Source organism: Cynocephalus volans, chromosome 17, assembly GCF_027409185.1.
Source record: "Cynocephalus volans isolate mCynVol1 chromosome 17, mCynVol1.pri, whole genome shotgun sequence".
In the NCBI taxonomy this organism is placed as follows: domain Eukaryota; kingdom Metazoa; phylum Chordata; class Mammalia; order Dermoptera; family Cynocephalidae; genus Cynocephalus; species Cynocephalus volans.
In genome coordinates this window covers 4582578-4602924 of record NC_084476.1, presented here as the reverse complement: position 1 = coordinate 4602924, position 20347 = coordinate 4582578, and the positions used below count along the sequence as shown (strand labels likewise).

The window sequence follows — 20347 nt, the reverse complement described above, 5'->3', positions numbered from 1 at the left end:
GATGGGATGGCTGTGGATGCTAAAATACCCAGGATGTGAACCCAGGATATGAAGGATGAAATTTACAAGGAGATTAATACCTTGAAAAAAATGTAGAACTCCTGGAACTGAAAGATGCATTCAACTGAGAGCTTAAGCAGCAGATTAGAACAAGGTGAAAAAGGAATTTCCAAACTCAAAGATGGTCTTTATGAAATAACTCAGGCAGACAAGAAAAAGGAAAAAAGAATTTTAAAAAATGAAGAATCTCTAAGAGAGCAGACAACCTTAAGTGCACAAACATCTGAATCATGGGTGTTCCTGAAGAGGAGGAGAAAAGTAAAGACATTGAAAATCTATCCAATAAAATAATAATGGAAAACTTCCCAGGTATAGGAAGAGACACAGACCTTCAGATCCAGGAAGCTCAAAGATCCCCAAACAGTTTCAACCCAAAAAGATCCTCTCTGAGACACATTACAGTCAAACTGGCAAAGCTCAAAGACAAAGAGATTCCTAACAGCAGCAGGAGAAAACTGTCAATTCACCTATAAGGGAGCCACCATCAGATTAACAGCAGACTTCTCAACTGAAACTCTACAGGCAAGAAGAAAATGGGATGACATATTCAAAGTATTAAAAGAAACCACTAGCCAAGAATACTATACCCAGCAAGGCTATCCTTCAGAAATGAGGAAGAAAGTGTATTTCCTAGACAAATACTGTAGGAGTTCATCACCACATGACCAGTCCTGCAAGAAATTCTCAAGGGAGTCCTGCATCTGGAATCTGAAAAACAATATCACTACCACAAACACGCAAGAACAAAACTCACCAGTGAAACATAAATGCTAATGAGAAAGACAAAAGAAACTAAATCTTACCACCTCAGAAAAACCCCACAAACACTGAAGACCAATAATCAAGGGAGAGGAAAGGAACAAATGATACTTAAAACATCTAAACAAAAAGCCATAAAATACCAGGAATAAGACAGTACCTCTCAATAACCCTAAATGTAAATGGATTAAACTCCCCACTCAAAAGGCGCAGACTGATGGACTGGATCAAAAAACAAGACACAACTATATGCTGTCTTCAAGAGATTCATCTCACCAGTGAAGATGCACACAGGTTAGTAGTGAAGAGATGGAAAAAGATATACCACACAAATAGAAACCAAAAACGAGCTGGAGTAGCTATTCTTATATCAGATAAAATAGACTTTAAACCAAAAACCATGAAAAGAGACAAAGAAGGCCACTATATAATGATGAAGGGATCGATCCAGCAAGAAGATATAACAATCATAAATATATACGCACCCAATGCTGGAGCACCCAAATATATCAACACTATTAGACCTAAAGAAAGAGACCCCAATACGATAATAATGGAGGACCTAAACAAACCCCTCTTGTCATTAGATCATCCAGGCAACAAATCAACAGAAAAACACAGGATTTAAACTATACTTTAGACCAATTGGACCTGGCAGATATCTACAGAACATTTCATCCAACAACTACAGAATATACATTCTTCTCATGAGCACATGGAACTTTCTCCAAGATGGACCACATGTTAGGTCACAAGTCTCAATAACTTAAAAAATTGAAGTCATCTCAACTATCTTTTCAGAACACAATGGATTAAAACTAGAAATAATAACAAGCAAAACTCAGGACTCTATACAAATACATGCAAATTAAACAAAAGGCTCCTGAATGACCTATGGGTCCAAGAAGAAATTAAACAGGAAATCAAAAAATGTCTAGAAAACAATGAAAATAAAGACATCATATCAAAACCTGTGGGTTACTGTGAAAGCAGTACTAAGAGGGAAGTTTAGAGCAATAAATGCTTATATTAAAATAATAGATTTCAAGTAAACAACCTAGCTCTACACCTAAAAGCACTAGAAAAACAAGAACAATTCAATCCCAAAGTTAGTAGGTGGAAATAAATAATTAAGATTAGAGCAGAACTAAATAATATTGAGACCCAAAAGACAATGAAACGAAAAGTTGGGGCTTTTTAGAAGGTAAGCAAATAACAAACCATTAGCTAGATCAACAGAAAAAAAAAAATGAAGAAGAAGGAGAGAGAAGACCCAAATAACAAAAATCAGAAACGAGAAAGGAGACATTACAACTGACACCACAGAAATACAAAGAATCATTAGAGACTATTATAAAAAACTATACGCCAACAAATTTGAAAACCTGGAAGAAATGGATACATTTCTGGACACATATGAACTACCAAGACTGAACCAAGAAGACATACAAAACCTGAACTGACCAATAACAAGCAAAGTGACTGAAGCAGTAATCAGCAGTCTCCCAACCAAGAAAAGCCCAGGACCAGATGGCTTTACTGCTGAATTCTACCAAACCTTTAAAGAGGAATTAATACCAATTATTGAAACAGAGGCCACTCTCCCAAACTCATTCTATGAGGCCAGCATCACCTTGACAAAACCAAAGATAAAACAAAGAAAGAAAACTACAGACCTGATGAACATAGACACAAAAACCCTCAACAAAACACTAGTAATCAGATACAGCAACACATCAAAAAAGAAAAAGACTATACACCATGATCAAGTGGGACTCATCCCAGGGATGCAAGGATGGTTCAACATATGCAACTGAATAAATGTGACCCATCGCATCAACAAAATCAAGGACAAATCCATATGATTATCTCAATAGATGCAGAAAAAGAATTTGGCAAAATTCAACATCCCTTCATGATAAAGACTCTCAGCAAATTAGGTATAGAAGGAAAGTGTCTCAACAAAATAAAAGCCATCCACAACAAGCCCACTGCCAATATCATCCTGAATGGGGAAAAACTGAAGGCTTTTCACTTAAGAACAGCAACAAGACAAGGATACTCACTCTCACCACTCCTATTTAACATATTACTGGATGTACGAGCCAGAGCAATCAGGCAAGAGAAAGAAATAAAGGGCATCCAGATTGGACATGATGAAGTCAAACTGTCCCTATTTGCAGGTGACATGATCCTATATATAGAAGAACTTAAAGACTCTACCAAAAAACTCTCAGAGCTGGTTAATAATTTCAGTAATGTTGCAGGATACAAAATCAATGCCCCCAAATCAACTGATTTATATTCTCCAATAATGAGCTAACAGAAAGAGAAATAGAGAAAGTAAGCCCATTTACAATAGTCACCAAAAAATATATAAAATACCTAGGAATCAATTTAACCAAGGAGGTGAAAAATCTCTACAATGAGAACTACAAATCACTACTGAAATAAATTAAAGAAGACACGAAAGGATGGAAAGACATCTACAGATTCAACGCAATCCCCATAAAAATATCAATGACATTCTTCACAGAAATAGAACAAACAGTCCTAACATTCATATGGAACAACAAAAGACCCCAAGTAGCCAAAGCAATCCTCAGAGAGAAAAAAAAAAAAATCCAGAGGCGTAACACTACCTTACTTCAAATTATATTACAAAGCTATTGGAACCAAAACAGCATGGTACTGGCATAAAAACAGACACTCAGACTAATGGAATAGAATAGAGAACCCAGAAATCAACCCATAGACTTACAGCCAATTGATATTTGACAAAGGCAACAAAAATATATATTGGAGAAAAGACTGACTCTTCAATAAGTGGTGCTGGGAAAGTTGGAAATCCATGTGCAAAAGAATGAAACTAGAGCTGCACCTCTCACCATATACTAAAATCAACTCAAAATGCATCAATGACTTAAGTATAAGACCTGAAACTGTAAAACTACTAAGGGAAAATGTTGGGGAAACACTTCAGGAACTAGGACTGGGCACAGACTTTATGAACAAGAGTCCAAAAGCACAAGCAACAAAAGAAAAAAATAAACAAATGAGACTATATCAAACTAAGGAGATTCTGCACAGCAAAGGAAACAATCAACAGAGTGAAATGACAACCTACAGAGTAGGAGAAAATATCTGCAAACTACATCTGACAAGGGATTGATATCCAGAATATACAAGGAACTCAGACAACTACACAGTAAAAAAACAAATAATCCAATTTTAAAATGGGCAAAGGATCTGAATAGACATTTTTTCAAAGGAAGATGTACAAACGGCCAACAGGCACTTTAAAAAATGCCCAACATCACTAATCATCAGGGAAATGCAAATTAAAGCCACATTGAGATATCACCTCAGCCCAGTTAGACTGGCTATAATAAAAGATGGAGAATAACAAATGCTGGCAAGGATGTGGAGAAAGGGGAATGCTCCTACACTGTAAATTAGTACAACCACTAGGGAAAACAGTATGGAGGTTCCTCAAACAATCACAGATAGATCCACCATATGATCCAGCAAGCCCACTGCTGGGTATATACCCAAAGGAATAGAAGTCATCATGTCAGAGGGATACCTGCATTCCCATGTTCATGGCAGGTCTCTTTACAATAGCCAAGAAATGGAACCAACCTAAATGTCCATTGATGGACAACTGGATAAGGAAAATGTGGTAATATAAACACATGGAATACTACTCTTCCATAAAAAAGAATGAAATTTTGCCATTCACAGCAATATGGATGAGCTTGGAGAAAATTATGTTGAATGAAATAAGCCTGGCACAGAGGGAAAAATATTGCATGTCCTCATAAGTGTGAGCTAAAAGAGAAAGAAGGAAGGAAAGACAGATCACAGTGGTGCATTGGACTTGCAGAGGGAGAGAGCAGGCCTAGAGTTGTGGTCTGGGGTGGGGGAGGGGGAGGGTGAGGGAGGTCGGGGATTAACTGGGTGGAGGACACGGGGAATAATCACAATTTGTGGTAGTGGGCATGTTGATAGTACTTATCTGGCCATCACATCTTGGGCACAAGTGGTGACAGTTTTGTACCCTATGTATAACCAATAAAAAAAAAACAATCATGTGGGGGAGCCTCCACATCCCCCACCCTTCCTTCTCTGGCAAAAAATGGTAACATGGGAAGAATTCCAGGTGGCCTGTTTTCCTACAGGTGGTAAAGACATGGGGCCATTATGGGAGTAGAAGCCAGCCTCAATAAAGCACCAGCTGGGAGAGCTTGGAATGAGGGGCCAGCCACAGCCTATGTGGACCACGGGGTCCGCCTGCGGGGGAGCAGCTGGGGGAGGGGCAGGAGTGGGGTCTCTACCTAGCTCATCTTCAGGCATTGTCAAAAGCCTCTTCATAGCCCTGAGCTGGACTTCAGGTTGGCTGGACAAGTTCTGCATGACCTCTGCAGGGGACAGGAGAGAGCGGGGAGGGAACCTTCTGAGGGCCAGGGCATGGGGGCACCATCTGTGGACACCACACTGGCCTGGCTGCTGGATGGCCACCACTCCTGGGGTCCACAGGATCAGGCCATGAGGCAGACAATCATATCATCCCCGTATTATGGATGAGACTACTGAAGCCAAATGACGTGTCCAAAATCAAACCCAAGTCTCTGTCTTGGCCCAGACCCCAAACCTTGGTGGGGACTGCCACTCACTCTGGGCACATAGGAGGCACACAGGAAGGGCTGCTGTGTGAGGAAGATGCTCAGGACCACTGAGTGCCAGGTGTGGGAGCAAAGATTCAGGGGGTTCTGGGGGGTGTGAGCAGGGAGGAGGCCAGTGTAGCTATATAGAGGGTTTGTGTGGCAGGAACAGAGGGGAACGAGGTAGAGGCCAGGCCATGAAGACGAACCTTGTGCTACAGGAAACGGAGCTACAGAGGGTATCTGTGGAATATACTACAAAGCATACGTACTTCACAGGGCCTGGTTTTCCAAAGTCTTGCAGTTTCAAATACTGACCTTGTGGAGGACTGGAAATTTTCCTCAGGCTGTAAGTCTCTGGTGTAAGATAAAGATTTGTGGCACAGCAAGGTTGCTGGCCCAAGGACAGACTAGTTACTGATTGTTATGTAAAGATACTGAGAAATGCTGTAAGAAGGAATGTTTGCTAAGATCACGCTTTTGTTAATTGTCTACTGGAATGTCATCTGGCTTGTTTCACTGAAAGTTACCAGCCTATACTGTTAAACTACACCCCCACCTATGTTCTCTTCCTGTAACTTCCTGGTCTGGAAAATAAATGCAGGAAGAGAACCCCAATTCAGGGTTAATTTCCCAAGGAAGGGTTGCCTCTCGCTGGAGGGTCCCAGGGAAGTTAACCACTTTGGGGTCTCTCACTGCTCAGAAGAGATGGGCTTTGAGTAATCCTTTGCATCTCCATCACCCAGGGGAAGACAAGTGACAAAGATGTGGGGGGCGAAGCAACACAAAGCAACAGGTATGTTAGTAGGGGAGTTCCCTGAGCAAAGCAGTGCTAGGGGATGGATGTAGGAGCCTGGAAACTGCTACTACCCACTGGCCATGCATGAGGAGCAAGTCTGGTGGGACTTGGCTTTCGGGGAGGCGCTAACCCTCTGGGACTAAAAAGGATGCCAAGGCCACAGCAGCTCACGGCACCCTCCCCCTTTGGGTCCCCACCATCACCTAAAATGCTGGCAATGTTGCTTTCCAACAGCATGTTGGTGATGAAAGGAGGCACCACCTCCTGGTGCAGGGTCAGAGTAATGCTTGAGGACTTGAACGAGCTCTTCACGAAAGTGATGTGTATCACGTCTCTAGCAGAGGAGCAGAGAGAGCCCGGTGAGCCCACAGCCCTTCCCGCCACTTGCCACAGGCTCTGCCTCTGCCTTGGGCTGGTGGACAATGGACACCAGCCTTCCTGTTTTAGAATCCATTTGGCAAGATCTCTCACAATGTCTCAAGTGCATTCAGCAAGTGCCCTGGCAATTCCACGTCCAGGGACTTACTTGAGGGAGGCACAGGGCTTGCACCAGGGCCACAGGAGAAGGGTCCTGCCCTGGCACTTTTGCTGTTGTGGGACCTTCCTCCATACAAACAGAAAAATTGAATTTTACAGCTGTGTTGGCATCAGATGGATATAACCCAGGCTGGACTCATTGTTAAATATCCAGTTTTTTCTTAAGATTTTAAAATAAATTAGAATTAAGACTTTGTCTTGGACCCCTAAAAGTGTGGTGGGGCCTGGGGTCTGGCCACCTGCACTTGCTGGAGAAGCAGGCCTGCTGCTCCAGTGTTGAATGACACTCACGCAAAATTGTTAGTGCTGCATGGTTTGGGGTGGCAAAAATCAAGAAAAGCCCAATCGTGTCTGGGAAACCAGGGCGCCTGCAGCAGCATTTTCTGTGGTGTTAAAAAGCCCAGCAGCTGTGCTTGCATGATGGTGGAAAGATGCTGAAAGATGAATCGGGATAAAGTAAAACCCTGAACGTGAGCTCACCGTGTTGTTATTCGATCCAAGGGGTTGATTTGCAACATCAATGGCAAAAGAAGAGCGTAGGTCTCTGCATCTGGGACCTGCTCCTCCTTCATGGCCTTCAGGATGCCCTGCAGGCCATCAGGGCACTGACGGAGGGACCTGCGCAAACGCATAGCTTCTGCACCCTGCAGGGAGAGCATGGGCGCTGCTCTATGTGTCCCTCAACTGAATGAAACCTGGGCCTGGGCCATGGGTAGAGGAGGTGCTGGAGACCAGGGAGAGCTGGTGAGGGTACCAGAGGAGAGCCAGATGCGGCCGCCAGCTTTGGGAGTGACCAGAGACCACAGCCCTGGAGCTCTTCAATGAAGAAAAGATGGAGGTTCAGAGACGTGAGTGGTGCTCTTGTGGGGGCAGGGCGGGGACAGCCCTCCTGCTAAGTCCTGCCGAGAAAACCCCATCTTGACCAAGCCAGAAAGCCCGCGTGCCCATTTAGCAGAAGGTGAGAGGGCGCAGCTCATAGGCTGCGGGGCTGGCACCTTGGCCAGGCTCTCCCACTGAGTCACATGGCCCCCCAAAGTGGGAGGCCCATGTGTCCCTGGAAGTCTCCCTGAGGAAGGATGCAGCAAGGTGCTTCTCAGAGGTGGAGTCTGGGGGCCTGGGGGAGCTGGGGGATGCTGAGGCTCAGCCAGGTGCCCCTACAGCCAGGGTGACCATGGAGCTCCCTGCCCCGCACCAGGCCACAACCTCCTGTGGTGCAGGGGCCTCCAGCAGGGATGAGAGCTGCATGCTGAGGACCTGCAGAGCCAAAGAAGGTGCCTCCGCACCAGCTTGGGTGCAGAGCTGCAGCATCCCTCACAAGGCACCTGAACTTGGGTTTTCTCATCTATTGTGTGGAGGGCTGCTGTGAAGGTCAGACCATAAGATGGTGGGAATATCACCATCCCTGTGATTATTACTGCTAGCGCCCAGCAGTTGCTGAGTGTTGGGGGTTTCTGAGGAGGGGGCTCTATACAGCCTGCATGGAGGCGGAGAGTGAGGAGGAGGGCATGCAGGGGGAGGCAGGGCGAGGGCAAGCCTTCTCCCCTGGCCTGGGCACAGCCCATTCCCTGGGGACGTGGAGAGCCAGGTGAGGGGTGTGGCGGGGAGGGGGCAGGCAGCAAGCAGCTCACATCCATGAAAGAGCAGCTGGCCATGTCCAGAATGATGCAGCCGAGGGACCAGATATCGGATTTCTGGCTGAAGGAGAAGTTGAGGGCTTCAGGGGCCATCCAGGACTTCTGAGATGGGTCTGTTAGCAGGAGCAAGGCGGGGGTGATCCATTGAGTCCTGTGCTCCCTGGGGGACAGGGACAGGACAGACCACCCTACCCCAGCACTGTAACCCCTTTGGTGCCTCTTGCAAACAGCTTGAAACAAGCCCTTCCACCACTCTTCTCTGCAGAGGTGGGGACATGCTAACTGTGGGGGAGGAGAAGGCCCCTGCTCATTTAGGCCTCTGCCTTGATCCTGAGCCAGTGAGGCTGTCCATCTTGGCAGCTGCCCGCCAGGCTGGCCCTGTGTGTGGGTGTCTCTGTGCCCACCATGGCTGCAGGAGTTGGAAGAGCCATGTGCCAAGAAAACTAAAATATGCATCTCTTTAAACATCTTGTCACCTCTGTCAGTACCTTGGAGCAAAGTTCCAGTTACCCTGGCCTAGTTTCTACACCAACACCAAACAAGGAGCCAAAAGAGCAGGGTCCTCAGTCCAGCTCTGTCAGTCCCCAATGGCCTCAGGCAGCTCCTCCTCCTCAGAACCTCCATTCCAGATAGCAAAGGGCTGGTCTCCAAGAACCCATGCCATCTACACCTCCAATACACACCTACATCCACCCAACATCCATCCATCCATCCACCCACCCTCCCATCTATCCATCTACCCACCCATCCACCCACCCATCCACCTATTCATCCATCCCCCCATCCATCAATCCAGGCACGCATCCATCCATCCATCCACCCACCCTCCCATCTATCCATCTACCCACCCATCCACCCACCCATCCACCTATTCATCCATCCCCCCATCCATCTATCAATCCATGTATGCATCCATCCATCCATCCACCCACCCACCCATCCATCCAACCACCCACTCATCCATCCATCCATCCATCCATCCGTCAGTCCATCCACCTACCCATCTGTCCTCTGTGGACTAAGAACAGAGTGCCACCAGCAGTTGCCACCCTGGGGCTCTGCAGTTCTCCACTGTAAGTGCTCTCTCCATCCTAGAACCTGTTACAGGCCTGAAACCCAGCTCTCTTTGCCCTGTCATCTTTTCAAAAGAAAGAGAACTCATCTCCTTCTGCCACCCACCTTTATCATCTCCTGAGTTATTTCAGGACTCCATAAAGTAATGCACACATGGCCAGTGCATGACCCCTGACCGGCACTTTGTCTATCCGCACACCTTAGTTTCCTGAAGCTCTCTTTTCCCTCCATGAAGCCTAACAGTTTCTGGAGTACCACACCATTACCTTGTTTCTCAGGGCACTCTCTCTCAAATGTGGGGTGTCTTTTGGACCCTGCATCCACCCCTGTGGGGGCAATCCTTCTTAATTATAGCCCAGGCAAGGCAGTCTCTTTGGAGTCTACACAAGGCCAGGGGGATCTGTGGGGACCTTCTGAGCAAAAAGTGGATTGACGTTGCCTTGTTCCAGCGCCCAAAGTGGCCACCTCCCCCTGGAATCTAGGAGCCAACCTCCTCCGGGGAATGCCCCTCCCTCACTGCTCATCATTGCCCCTCCCTAGCTGCCCCTCTCCTCACCCCCAACCTGGCCTGAGGACCCCCAGCCACCTTGCTCTGCACGGACGTTCCATTTGGCTTTGTCGAGCATCAGTGCATTGCAGCTCAGGTCCTGCAGTTTGCAGTGGTCGTTGCTGACGAGGACAATGTTGGAGGGCTTGAGGTTCCTGAATGAAACCAAGAGGTGGGACTCTCCCCTGGGCGCCTGCAGGGCTGCCATGAGTGACTGCTCTCCAGGCCAGGGGCCACGTCTTGCCAGCGGAGGCTCTCTGCACCCCTCCCCTGAGTTCTGCAGCAGCAGCCACACCCCCGCCCTCTCCTCAGTAATATGCTCTTTGTCAGCCCGCTTTTTAAATACTGCTTCCTATAAACATAAAACATACTTAGTTTTTTTAAATTGGGGAAGAAGTCCCCAGCTATAGGCAGAAGCACACCCAACCACTCAGAGGCCGCTCTGTGAACACCCTGCTCCCCTTTACCAATCTTAGCCATGCGTTTCTTTGGGGATTGATTTTTGGCCATTCTGTGATGTCCAGTGACATTGACACTGAATCGTGAGCATCCCCTTTGTACATATGGTCTGCTTGGTTTTCTTTTCTCATTTACATGAGACATTGGTGTTCACAATTGAAGCCATCCAGCCCCTTCAGACCACGGGATCTAGAGCCGGAAGCCTCACTACTGGCAGGTCGAAGGTCCAGATGGGGAGTGCACAGTCCAGGTGGCCATCCAGAGGCTGTGCCATGCAGGCAGCCTAATCTCTTCTCCTTGGCTGCTGTTATCTCTCCTCGCACTTTAGAGCAACCTGGCCCTGTCAGCGCACACTTTGTGCAGCTGTGCGTGGAGAGGGTGAGTCACTCGAGGCTCTGGGGAGGAGGGTGCCATTCTGAGCCCAGGAGGGACTCTGGAAAGGTGTTTGTCCTATCCTGGCTGCATTAGCCCGGCACACCTCCCTCCCCAGATCCTGCCCACAGGCAGTGGCACCCGAGCAGACCCGTTGCCTTTTCTCCTGAAGCAGCCAGCCAGTCCCAGAAGAAGGGAGGCCCCTGGTCACCTGTGAACGATGTCCAGCTGGTGCAGGTATTCCAGAGCGTCCAGCACCTGGCCCAGCACGTTCTGCATCCACTGGGAAAGAAGCGGGAGATGCCAGGATTGAAGGGGCTAAAAGCTCCCTAAGGTAGGCTCCAGAACCCCCCCTCTTCCATCTCCACACTGGGTGCCCTCCCCCAGGGGCCACTCTGTGGCCCATGCTGCCCGACACCTTCCAGGAGCTGGTGGCAGATCAGCCTTGTGGGCACAAGAGATGTCGAAGCCTTCGGTGACTACTTGGGACTCTCCCTTTACATCATTACAGTGAAAAGAGCCCTGAGAGAGAGTGTTGTGTCAGAAACAAGGTCCATCTCATGTCATGATTTTCAAACCATGTTCCTAGGATCCCTGGATTCCACACTGGTGTTTCCGAGCACCTTAGGGTGTCAGAGAAGAGCTGAGCAGGCGGGCCCTGGGCTTCCTCATGCCCACCACTTAGAGTCTTTCTGCCTCACTTACAGGTTTCTGGGGACATTTTGTGTGTCAGAGGTTCCCACTACTAATAGAAAGCTTGAAACCTGCTCCAGAGCCTGCTTCTAAGGCCCACATTCAGAGAGGGGCCATGGGACCTTCAGAACCTTGCTAGGGGAAATGCTGCCCAGATGCCCACCGAACAGAGGAGTTCTCAGAGCAAAAGCAAGCAACATCCATTTGGGTGGATCATAGACCTGAATGTGAAAGCAAAAGTGGCCAAGCCTCCATAAGAAAACAGAGGAAAGTATTTTCATGACCTTGGCGCAGGAAAGGCTTCTTAAATCAGGACTCAAAAGGCACTAACATAAAACACTGATACACTGGACTTCATTACAATTAAGACGTTCTGTTCATCAAAAGACATCATTAAAAAAGTGAATGGACAAGCCGCAGCCTGGGAAAGGCTAGATACTCTGGATCTTCGTGTCCAGAGTATATAAAGAACTCCTACAGATCAAGAAGAAAAGACCAACGGCCCAAATGTTTAAATGGGCAAAAGACTTGAACAGGCACAAAAGAAGAAATCCAAATGGCCAGATGTGCCCATCACGATCACTCATTAGGGAAACGCAAATAAAGCCACAATCAAATATCACCATCCGTACCAAGAGCTAACGTTAGAAAGTCTGCCACCGTGAATGGTTGACCACCATACATAACGGAGACGCCACAGCTGTGGCGAGGGCATACATCAGGTCAGCCAGCCCCTCAGAAAGCTTCGTAACACTGAGCAAAGCTACGCACACGCCTGCTCTTCCACCCCAGCATCCACTCCTAGGTGTTTATCCAAGAGTAGTGAGTACTTTCCAGCAATGTTCATAGCAGCCTTATTCCTGCCCCTTATTCTGCCTCAAACTGGAAACTACCCACATTCATATCATCTGAACAGGTAAGCAGATGGCACCACAGCCATGCAGCGGAGGCTGGCAGTGGAGAAAGACGACATGCTGACACACCCAACCGCACACACAGAGCCTCAAGGTTGATGCAAAGAGACCAGGCACGCACAAGGCACGCTGCATGTGTGCACTCGTGTGAACCCAGGAGCTGGCGGAACAACCTCTGAAGGGGGAAGCCAACTCATGGTTACTGACTGGGAACCTTCTGGACTTTTGGGAGTGTCCATTGTCTTGATCTGGGTAGAGCTATATGAATGTATGCACCTGCAAAGTGCGATGAGCCGTGCACTTGAACTTGTGCGTGTTACTGTGTGCAATACCTCAAGACATACGTTTAAGAAAAAAAAATACGGGTAGCCTCCAGAGGCGCCTGCACTCCCCTCTGCCCCTGCTGCGGGGCCCATGGGGTCCCAGGTCTGGGGGTCCCCAGACCTGGTGTCCCAGAGGACCTGTCTTACCTCCGAGTCAATGGCTGCTTTGGCCTTCCTCTTACTCTCAATGACCTTCTGGAAGCTTACCGTGTTGTGCTCCATAACCAGGCAGAGGAACAGAGAGGAGATCTGCAGGGACAGGAGCACCCTTGGCCAGCTGCCAGAAGCCCAGGAGCTTCTGCAGGGCCACCCTCCTCCTGGCCACCATCTGTGGTGGCACTGCCCATGGGAGGGGGTCACAAGCCCCTGCTGCCCACCTCCAGCTTCCTCTCTCTCCTCTCCTCATTCCCAGTCCCACACTGGCTCCAAGCTCTATCCATCCCCAGCAACTTGGACTTTCCTAAAAGCTGCACTTGCCCCCAGATGCTGCACACATGGACCTTTCTGCATGAGACCACCCCTACCCTCTGTACAGGGATAACTGCAAATCCTTTAGGACTCAGCTTAGATACATTTTCTTTGAGGAGCCTTCCCTGTCCAGGACCCCAGCAGACTAGGTCAGGGTCTCAACTCTGTGCTCCTTCCTGAAGCAAAATCTCCTCTTGGCTTTTCTGCATCCTCCATGGCAGCATTGGGGAGTTCTCAGAAAACTTGGGGTGCATACAGTGAGAGCCCCTCCCCAAGGCTTTCTACAAGGCCCAGCTGAGGAGAGAGAATCCATGTGAGGAGGACTCTGTGCCTGCTTGGACCCTAGGTTGTCAGCTACAGACAGGGACACTAACATGGAGATCTAAAAAGGCCTGAGCATAGCATGAGGCCTCCCAGCCCTCCCTCACCTCCAGCATCCCGTGTCCCACCTCTGGTCCCTCCCTCCACCTCAGTCCCATCTGGAGTAATTGGAAAGCTTCTGGCTCCTTGTAAAGACAAGAAGTCATGTAGCCTATGTGACACAGCACAGGGCTTGGGGCTACAAGACCCGGGTTTGAATCCCCCTCAGCTATTTACTAGCTGTATGGCCTTGGAGAGCTCCTTAACCTCTCTGAGCCCTGGGCCCCATCAGGAAAAGGAGGATAGTACTCCTTCCCTGCTGATCTCCTAGGATATGATGATGGACATGAAACTAGTTAGTAAATTGTGTAGGAGCTGCAAAAGCAAGGGGTCCAGAGGCCCAGGACAACTGGGTGGCAGATGGCAGTAGGAAGCAGAGGACCAGTGTCAGGTCAGCTTCTTCCATGAAAGTCAAAACTCCACCTTCAGAGGTGCAGACCCACTAGCCCTTGGCTGCAGGACAAGCTTGGTGGCTGCACGCACAGAGTGCTGGAGTCAGGCCCTCCTAGCCTGACCTCCAGGCTCAGCCACAAACCAGCTGGGCAACATGGAGGAACTTGTTTCTCTTAATCTGTTTCTTCTTCTATAAAACAAGTTAGTAACCCCTCCTATGATAAGGTTGTTGGCGGCTCAGGGAAAGCCCCCAGTATAGTACGTTGAGTCAGGCATAACCACGTTAGAATCACTGCCACTGCCACTTGAGGGGTTACGATGGTGGGTGGTGGGCATGCTATGTGCATGGTTTGCTTGGTCCTGCAGCCCAGGAGATAACAGCTAAGCCTGTAGGTGTCAGCTCTGACCCACCTCCTTGTTCCATATGATGAACAGCTCCTGGTATACAGAGATGTGGGCGTGTTGAAGCTTCAGCAGCGGCATCAGCTGCAGGGACAAGAGCAGAGGAAGTAAAGAAGTTAGGGACACACTGTTTCCCAGCTAGTGCTTCTCTGCCACATATCCCAGCAAAAGGGCAGGCTTTTGGCTCCAAGCTGGGCAGGGGAATGGACACGGGGAGGCAGTGAGTCTAGTGGCTAGGAACTAGATGGTCCAGTGTCGGTCCTGTCTCCAACATGTGCTGGCTGTGCTGTGTGACTGAGACAGGCTCCTCAACCACTCTGAGCCTCCTATTCTCATCTGAAAATGGTGGTGACAGTGGAATCTGCCTCATAGGCATGTCACAAGAACTGAGTGAGCTGATGCCTGTACAGTGCCTGGTGCAAAGGGCATAAAGCACAGTCAGGATTGGCTGGAGAAGGTGGTGCAGCCAAAGTGAAGTGTGCCCACCCAGAGGTCCCAGTGCCCCCTACCCCAGCTGAGAGTGATTTGAAAACATACTCTACTGGGCAGCAGAAATGGCTAGCTTAGAGACTGTAAGCCAGATGGGCAGCTGCACATGATAAATGCTGGGTGTGAGAGCAGGCTGCCTAGTGGGATGCAGAAGGGAATTGGTGGCGTGGAAAGCTGCAATGGTGTGGGGGCATTACGTGGCTTGGGTCTGTCACTGTGCTTCAGTCACACTGCGGACTGAACGGATGTTTGCTGGCAAAGCTCCAGAGCTGGCAGTTCCACAAGGAAGACAGACAAGTGGCCGTGAGATAGGAGGGCTCATCTAACCTCGTGTGCAGCCCAGAAGGGCAAGGGGGCGCTACTCGAGCCTTTGAAGCACGCACAGCTGCTACTGCTGTCATTGCACACAAGGGTGTCACCACTGGCCAGTTCTGAATGGGAGGGTTAAGGGCAATTTGCGTTTTCCAATTCTGTATTTTCCAAATTTTGTATTGTAACTAATACTTTTAGAATTGAAGAAAAAAAACTTTTAAAAGATGGTTATTCATAGATTAGCCTAGGGACGTGGCCAACATTAACACTTAATCTCTGGGAACATACAGTCTAGGTTGCCAGTGCCTGAATCTGGAAGTGAGAGTTTTGGGCATGGACTCCTTTCAAGACCTGGGGGCTGCTGGCTTCACAGCTGGGCAAGAACTGGTTCCAACCCTCCATCCTGGCCTCCCTTCACCCAGTAACTCAACAAGAGAGTACAGAACACAGTGTGTGTGTGCTGCACCATGCTCTTAGAGAGAAGAAACCACTGAGAGAGTTACCTCCTCCAGAGCCTTGCTGGCCTGATGCTCATCGATGCATTCCACCTGCAAGGGCACAAGACCACCAGCTCAGTAAATGTGTAGTAAACCATCATCACCACCACCACCACCATCACCATTATCACCATCACCATGACCACCATGACTACCATACCACCATCATCACCACCACCACCATCACCATCATCACCACCACTACCAGCACCGTCAACACCACCATCACCACCATCTTCATCATCACTACCACCACCATTATTACCACCACTATCACCACTGCCACCATCACCACCATCACCACTGCCACCATCACCACCATCACCATCCTCATCACCATCACTATCATCACCACCATCATCATCATCATCATCATCACCATCACCACCATCATCATCACCATCACCACCATCACCATCATCATCATCACCATCCTCATCATCATCACCATCCTCATCATCACCACCATCATCATCACCATCCTCATCATCCCCACCATCACCATCATCATCACCATCCTCATCATCACCACCACCATCATCATCACCATCCTCATCATCCCCACCATCACCATCTTCATCATCCTCATCATCACCATCACCATCATCACCATCACCATCATCATCACCACCATCGCCATCATCACCATCATCATCATCATCACCATCACCTCCTCCATGATCAACATTGTCACCATCACCATTACCACCACCACCATTATTCTCTGGGGGTACCAGGCTCCCACTATTCATGCCCCCACCACATGGCACCAGATGAGGCCTGGAGATGTTCCTAAGGCAGGGATCTAAAAATATTTTGAGTAAATGAGAACATCTTTGCTCCTGTAACAAGGATAAATTTAGGATAATATAATATAAACTCCAAGGAATCAGCAGAGGATCTGTTTCCAGACCATCTTAATAGCAGGGAAGAAAACAGTGTGTTGGTCCCAGAGCCAAGCAGTCTTCTCTAGCTGGTAGAGCATCACTCTTGCCACTTCTTTCCTTACCCACACTGGGAAGGCTGCCTCCATGACTGCATGTCCACAGTCCATCTCTTTCCTCCCGCCCTCTCTGGATGGAGGTGGTGGGGGATGCATGGTAAGGGCGGCACAGAGCTTTGAGTCTGCAACATACTTGGCGGCAGAGATTCCAGGTATGTATTTATACTATCACTGGATCTAAAACCAGGTCCTTACCCACAAATTTTGCTCACAAGACTTTCAAATGTAGGTTCCCTGTACTGGGTGATCACAGACCCTAATGTAAAGTTAGTGAATTGTTTCCAGATCTATGCAAAGATGTGAGCTGCCAGTGACACTGTCCCCCGAAGTCCAAGACAAAGACACTGAGTGAGTCCACCTGTCTTCCATTCCTCCTGTCCCAGGGAGCTTATGAGTAGGTGCAGTCAGCCAAAACATACTTGAAAACCTTAAAAATGTCACATCATTTGACCCAGAAATCCCACTCCTAGAAATCTTTTCCTAAGAAAACCATGGATGCTCAAAAAAATTAACTATAAGGATGTTTATCAGAGTGGTTTATACATAGTGAAAAATTGAGAGCAAGCCAAATGCTCATCTTGCATGAGGGGATGGGGTGGGTCCAATTACAGCTCATCAGCAAGATGTGAGGCCACACAGCTGCCAGCCCCAGAGAGGAGGAAGCTGTGTTAGTGACACGAGGTGATGTTTACAATATATCAAGTGGGAAAAAGTATGTTATCAACTTCAACAATACTATTCTTGCAAACACAAAAAAGTTTATAAATGCTTAGAAAAAAGACTGGAAAAGATACACAAAGTCCTACTTACACCCCCGTCCCCCAATTTTTATTTAGAAAGAATTGGCTGGCTTTCTTAAAAGCTCCTTAATTGCCCAGAAGGCAGTCAGCCACCCTGCCCCACTGGCCCGTGAGACAAGGGACCTGACCCCACAGCTGGCAGGAGGCAGGCAAGGACTCCAGGCCTGGCAGCTACGAGACTCCTCCACCTGCATGGTCACCCGTGGTCCCACTGTGTCCTTGCCACCACCCCAGAGAGAAGGGTGCACCAGGGGCCCTTACAGCAGCTCTCTTCCTCTAGCTGCTCCGATTACCAGAACTCCCTGTCTTGGACACGCAAAGGGGTATGCCCCACAGGCCTGCACCCCACCCTGCTGTGCTAGCCCTGGAGAGGAGTGTGGTGGAAGGGCCCAGAGCCCAGTGTCCTGCTCTTAGCCCTATGTCACCTTGGGACAGTCCCTACCCTCTCTAGGCCTGGCTCCCTTTTGGTAAAACTGGTGACCCCTCACTGAGAAGCCCTGTGTCCCCCAGAGAGGTGGCCTGAGTTCAAATCCTCTTGGAAACTGTGTGACCTTGGCTAGTCTGGAGGTGCCCTGGACTTCACTGCCTTTGGCTGTAAGATTGAGGTCATAGTCCCTACTTTGCAGGGTTGACGGGAGACGAATTGGGACCTGGCACGCAGCATGCCGCAAGTAAATGGTAGGTGGCAGCAGTGTTGCTGGAGTAAAAACTAGCGTTCCTCCCCTGTGAGGTAAGAGGGCCGAGTGTGTTGGGAAGCCTGGGGAGGTGCACGCTACCCCAACCAGATTTGCATCCATGACTGCCGGTGGGGAGGAGCTGGCCTGTTGCATCAGGAAACCTTTCTCTAATGTGGGGATGACGAGCTTGTGTTTGGGAAACCACAGCCACAGAGCCACCCCACAACGGTTGCCACCAGCTGTCCTCTTACCTGCTTTATCACGTGCTTCACTTTGGTTTCTGTTTCCTCCACCACCAGGTTCACCCCCAAGGCCCCAGGATTCAGCTGGTGCAAAACCTACCAGGAAAAGGCAGGCTTTCAGGAAAGACATAGCTACTCGCTTTCCAAAGTGCGCCCAACTCCAACGCCTTTTCTGGTCCTTTTAACTTCCCGTCAGGCTGGCAGAGCAAATGTCTCCTCCCCATTTTGCAGTAGAGGAAATGGCCCAAGAAGACTGAGAAGCCCTTCAATGGTGGAACCAACCTCAACTCTTTGGGGCCAATTCTGGAGCTCTTTCTACAGCCCAATGCCGCTTTCCCAGCCTGCAGCGAGGGCCAGCGAGGGATCCGTGAGCAGCACCTCCCTGGGGCAAAGGCTGTATTCACTCTCTGTAGACCCCTCCAATTCCACCTTCTAGTATCCACCTCAAACTTTGCATCCAAACAAGAAAGTTACTGGTCCTGTGATTGGTGCCATCACAGTCACAGCCATTTGGTGCCGAGCACTTTACAACCACCCTGTGCAGTCGGCACTGTTGCTATCTCCATGTTCACAGTGGAGGAAACTGAGGCAAAGGGAGCTAGGTCCTTGCCTGAAGCTATGGCACAAGTCAGCCAGACCGCCTAGGGTTGGATTAGAACTCCTGGGTCTGACTCCAGAACCTGTGCGGAGGCCAACGGCGAAGGGGTGGGGGTGCGGGGGTGATGGGATTGCTGGGTGCCAAGACATTTTCCGGAGGGTGGGGCCTGAGAACAGGGCTGCTGTAAGAAGACTCAGGCCTAGGCCCTGTTGGGCAGCAAATAAAATGCACCCGTATCTCAGAGCAAGTCTTTTTTTTTTTCCCTAAAAAGTAACTTTACTTTAAAAATTCTCTGGCCACCAGAAACTCATTTACTTTATCACTGGCTACCTCCCTGTGGCCCTCCCAAAGAGAATTCTCCCCAAGTGAGGAAAACCTATACATGGTTCTCAGATTAATGAAATTTCTGCAAATACTGAATCTAACATTCAATAAAGTTCACATATGTATAGAAGCGTTTAATTAAACATTCATTCATTTTTTTCTGCAGCTTTCCTTTTGTGTTTCGTGAATTTTTCAGGGGTCTACCATTTTCACGGACCCAGGCTGAAGAGGTGCTTTTAGGGGACTGCGGGCCCCTGACTGTGTAGTCTGGATGTGCCGGGTGTCCTCCCGTCTCCGTGGACCACGCACGGGGACCACGCACACGGCCCCGCGGGCGAGGAGGACGGACGAGCTCCTGTCACTCAGGGCTGGAGAGCCCAATAAAGATCACCTTTGGGGGTAGCCGGGTCAGCCCGCGAGCTGGAGGCTGACAGAGGCCCCTGTGACCGTCATCCCCGCAGGGCGCTGGGTGGTCCCAGGCTCCCCCCGCCTCCCGCAGGCACGACTCGGCACCTGGTACTTTTCCATAGTATCTCCAGGGACGACGCCCGGCCTGGCTCTCCCTCCGCCGGGCACCAGCGGTCTGACCCTCGACGGAGCACGGTCAGTGGTGACCGCGTCCGGGGAGCACGCCCTGCCCGGTCCCCTTCACCCGGGGACGAACGTGCGGTCTCCGACCACCCTCAGCCCAACGGCGCCCGCGTGCCGGCCTGCGGAACCTCGCCCCTTAAAGGGGCCGCCCAGGAACGTGTGTCGGGGCCTCGGGCGTGGTGGGCGTGGCCTGGGGGAGACGGGCGGGGCCTCGGGCGCGGCGAGCGGGGAGGCTGCGGGCGACGGGTGGAGCCTCGAGCGCGTCTCGGCGGCGCGCGGCCCCTTTAAGGCGCGGC

The 20347-nt window shown here is 49.5% G+C and overlaps 1 protein-coding gene across 1 annotated transcript in view; it reads right to left on the bottom strand.

Annotated features, from left to right (window-relative positions):
• The window catches only part of STKLD1 (serine/threonine kinase like domain containing 1), a 28790-nt gene extending 8711 nt beyond the window's left edge, over positions 1–20079 (bottom strand). Inside the window, exons 1-11 of the mRNA XM_063081632.1 lie at positions 19974–20079; positions 18548–18634; positions 15823–15867; positions 14528–14602; positions 12983–13084; positions 11117–11187; positions 10114–10229; positions 8448–8566; positions 7300–7463; positions 6486–6616; positions 5157–5240 (exon numbers count right to left, since the gene is read on the bottom strand). Coding sequence (XP_062937702.1) covers positions 5157–5240; positions 6486–6616; positions 7300–7463; positions 8448–8566; positions 10114–10229; positions 11117–11187; positions 12983–13084; positions 14528–14602; positions 15823–15867; positions 18548–18634; positions 19974–19988 — 1009 coding nt within the window. The 5' untranslated portion in view covers positions 19989–20079. The remainder of the gene's footprint in view (positions 1–5156; positions 5241–6485; positions 6617–7299; positions 7464–8447; positions 8567–10113; positions 10230–11116; positions 11188–12982; positions 13085–14527; positions 14603–15822; positions 15868–18547; positions 18635–19973) is intronic.
• Positions 20080–20347: the final 268 nt, after the last annotated feature.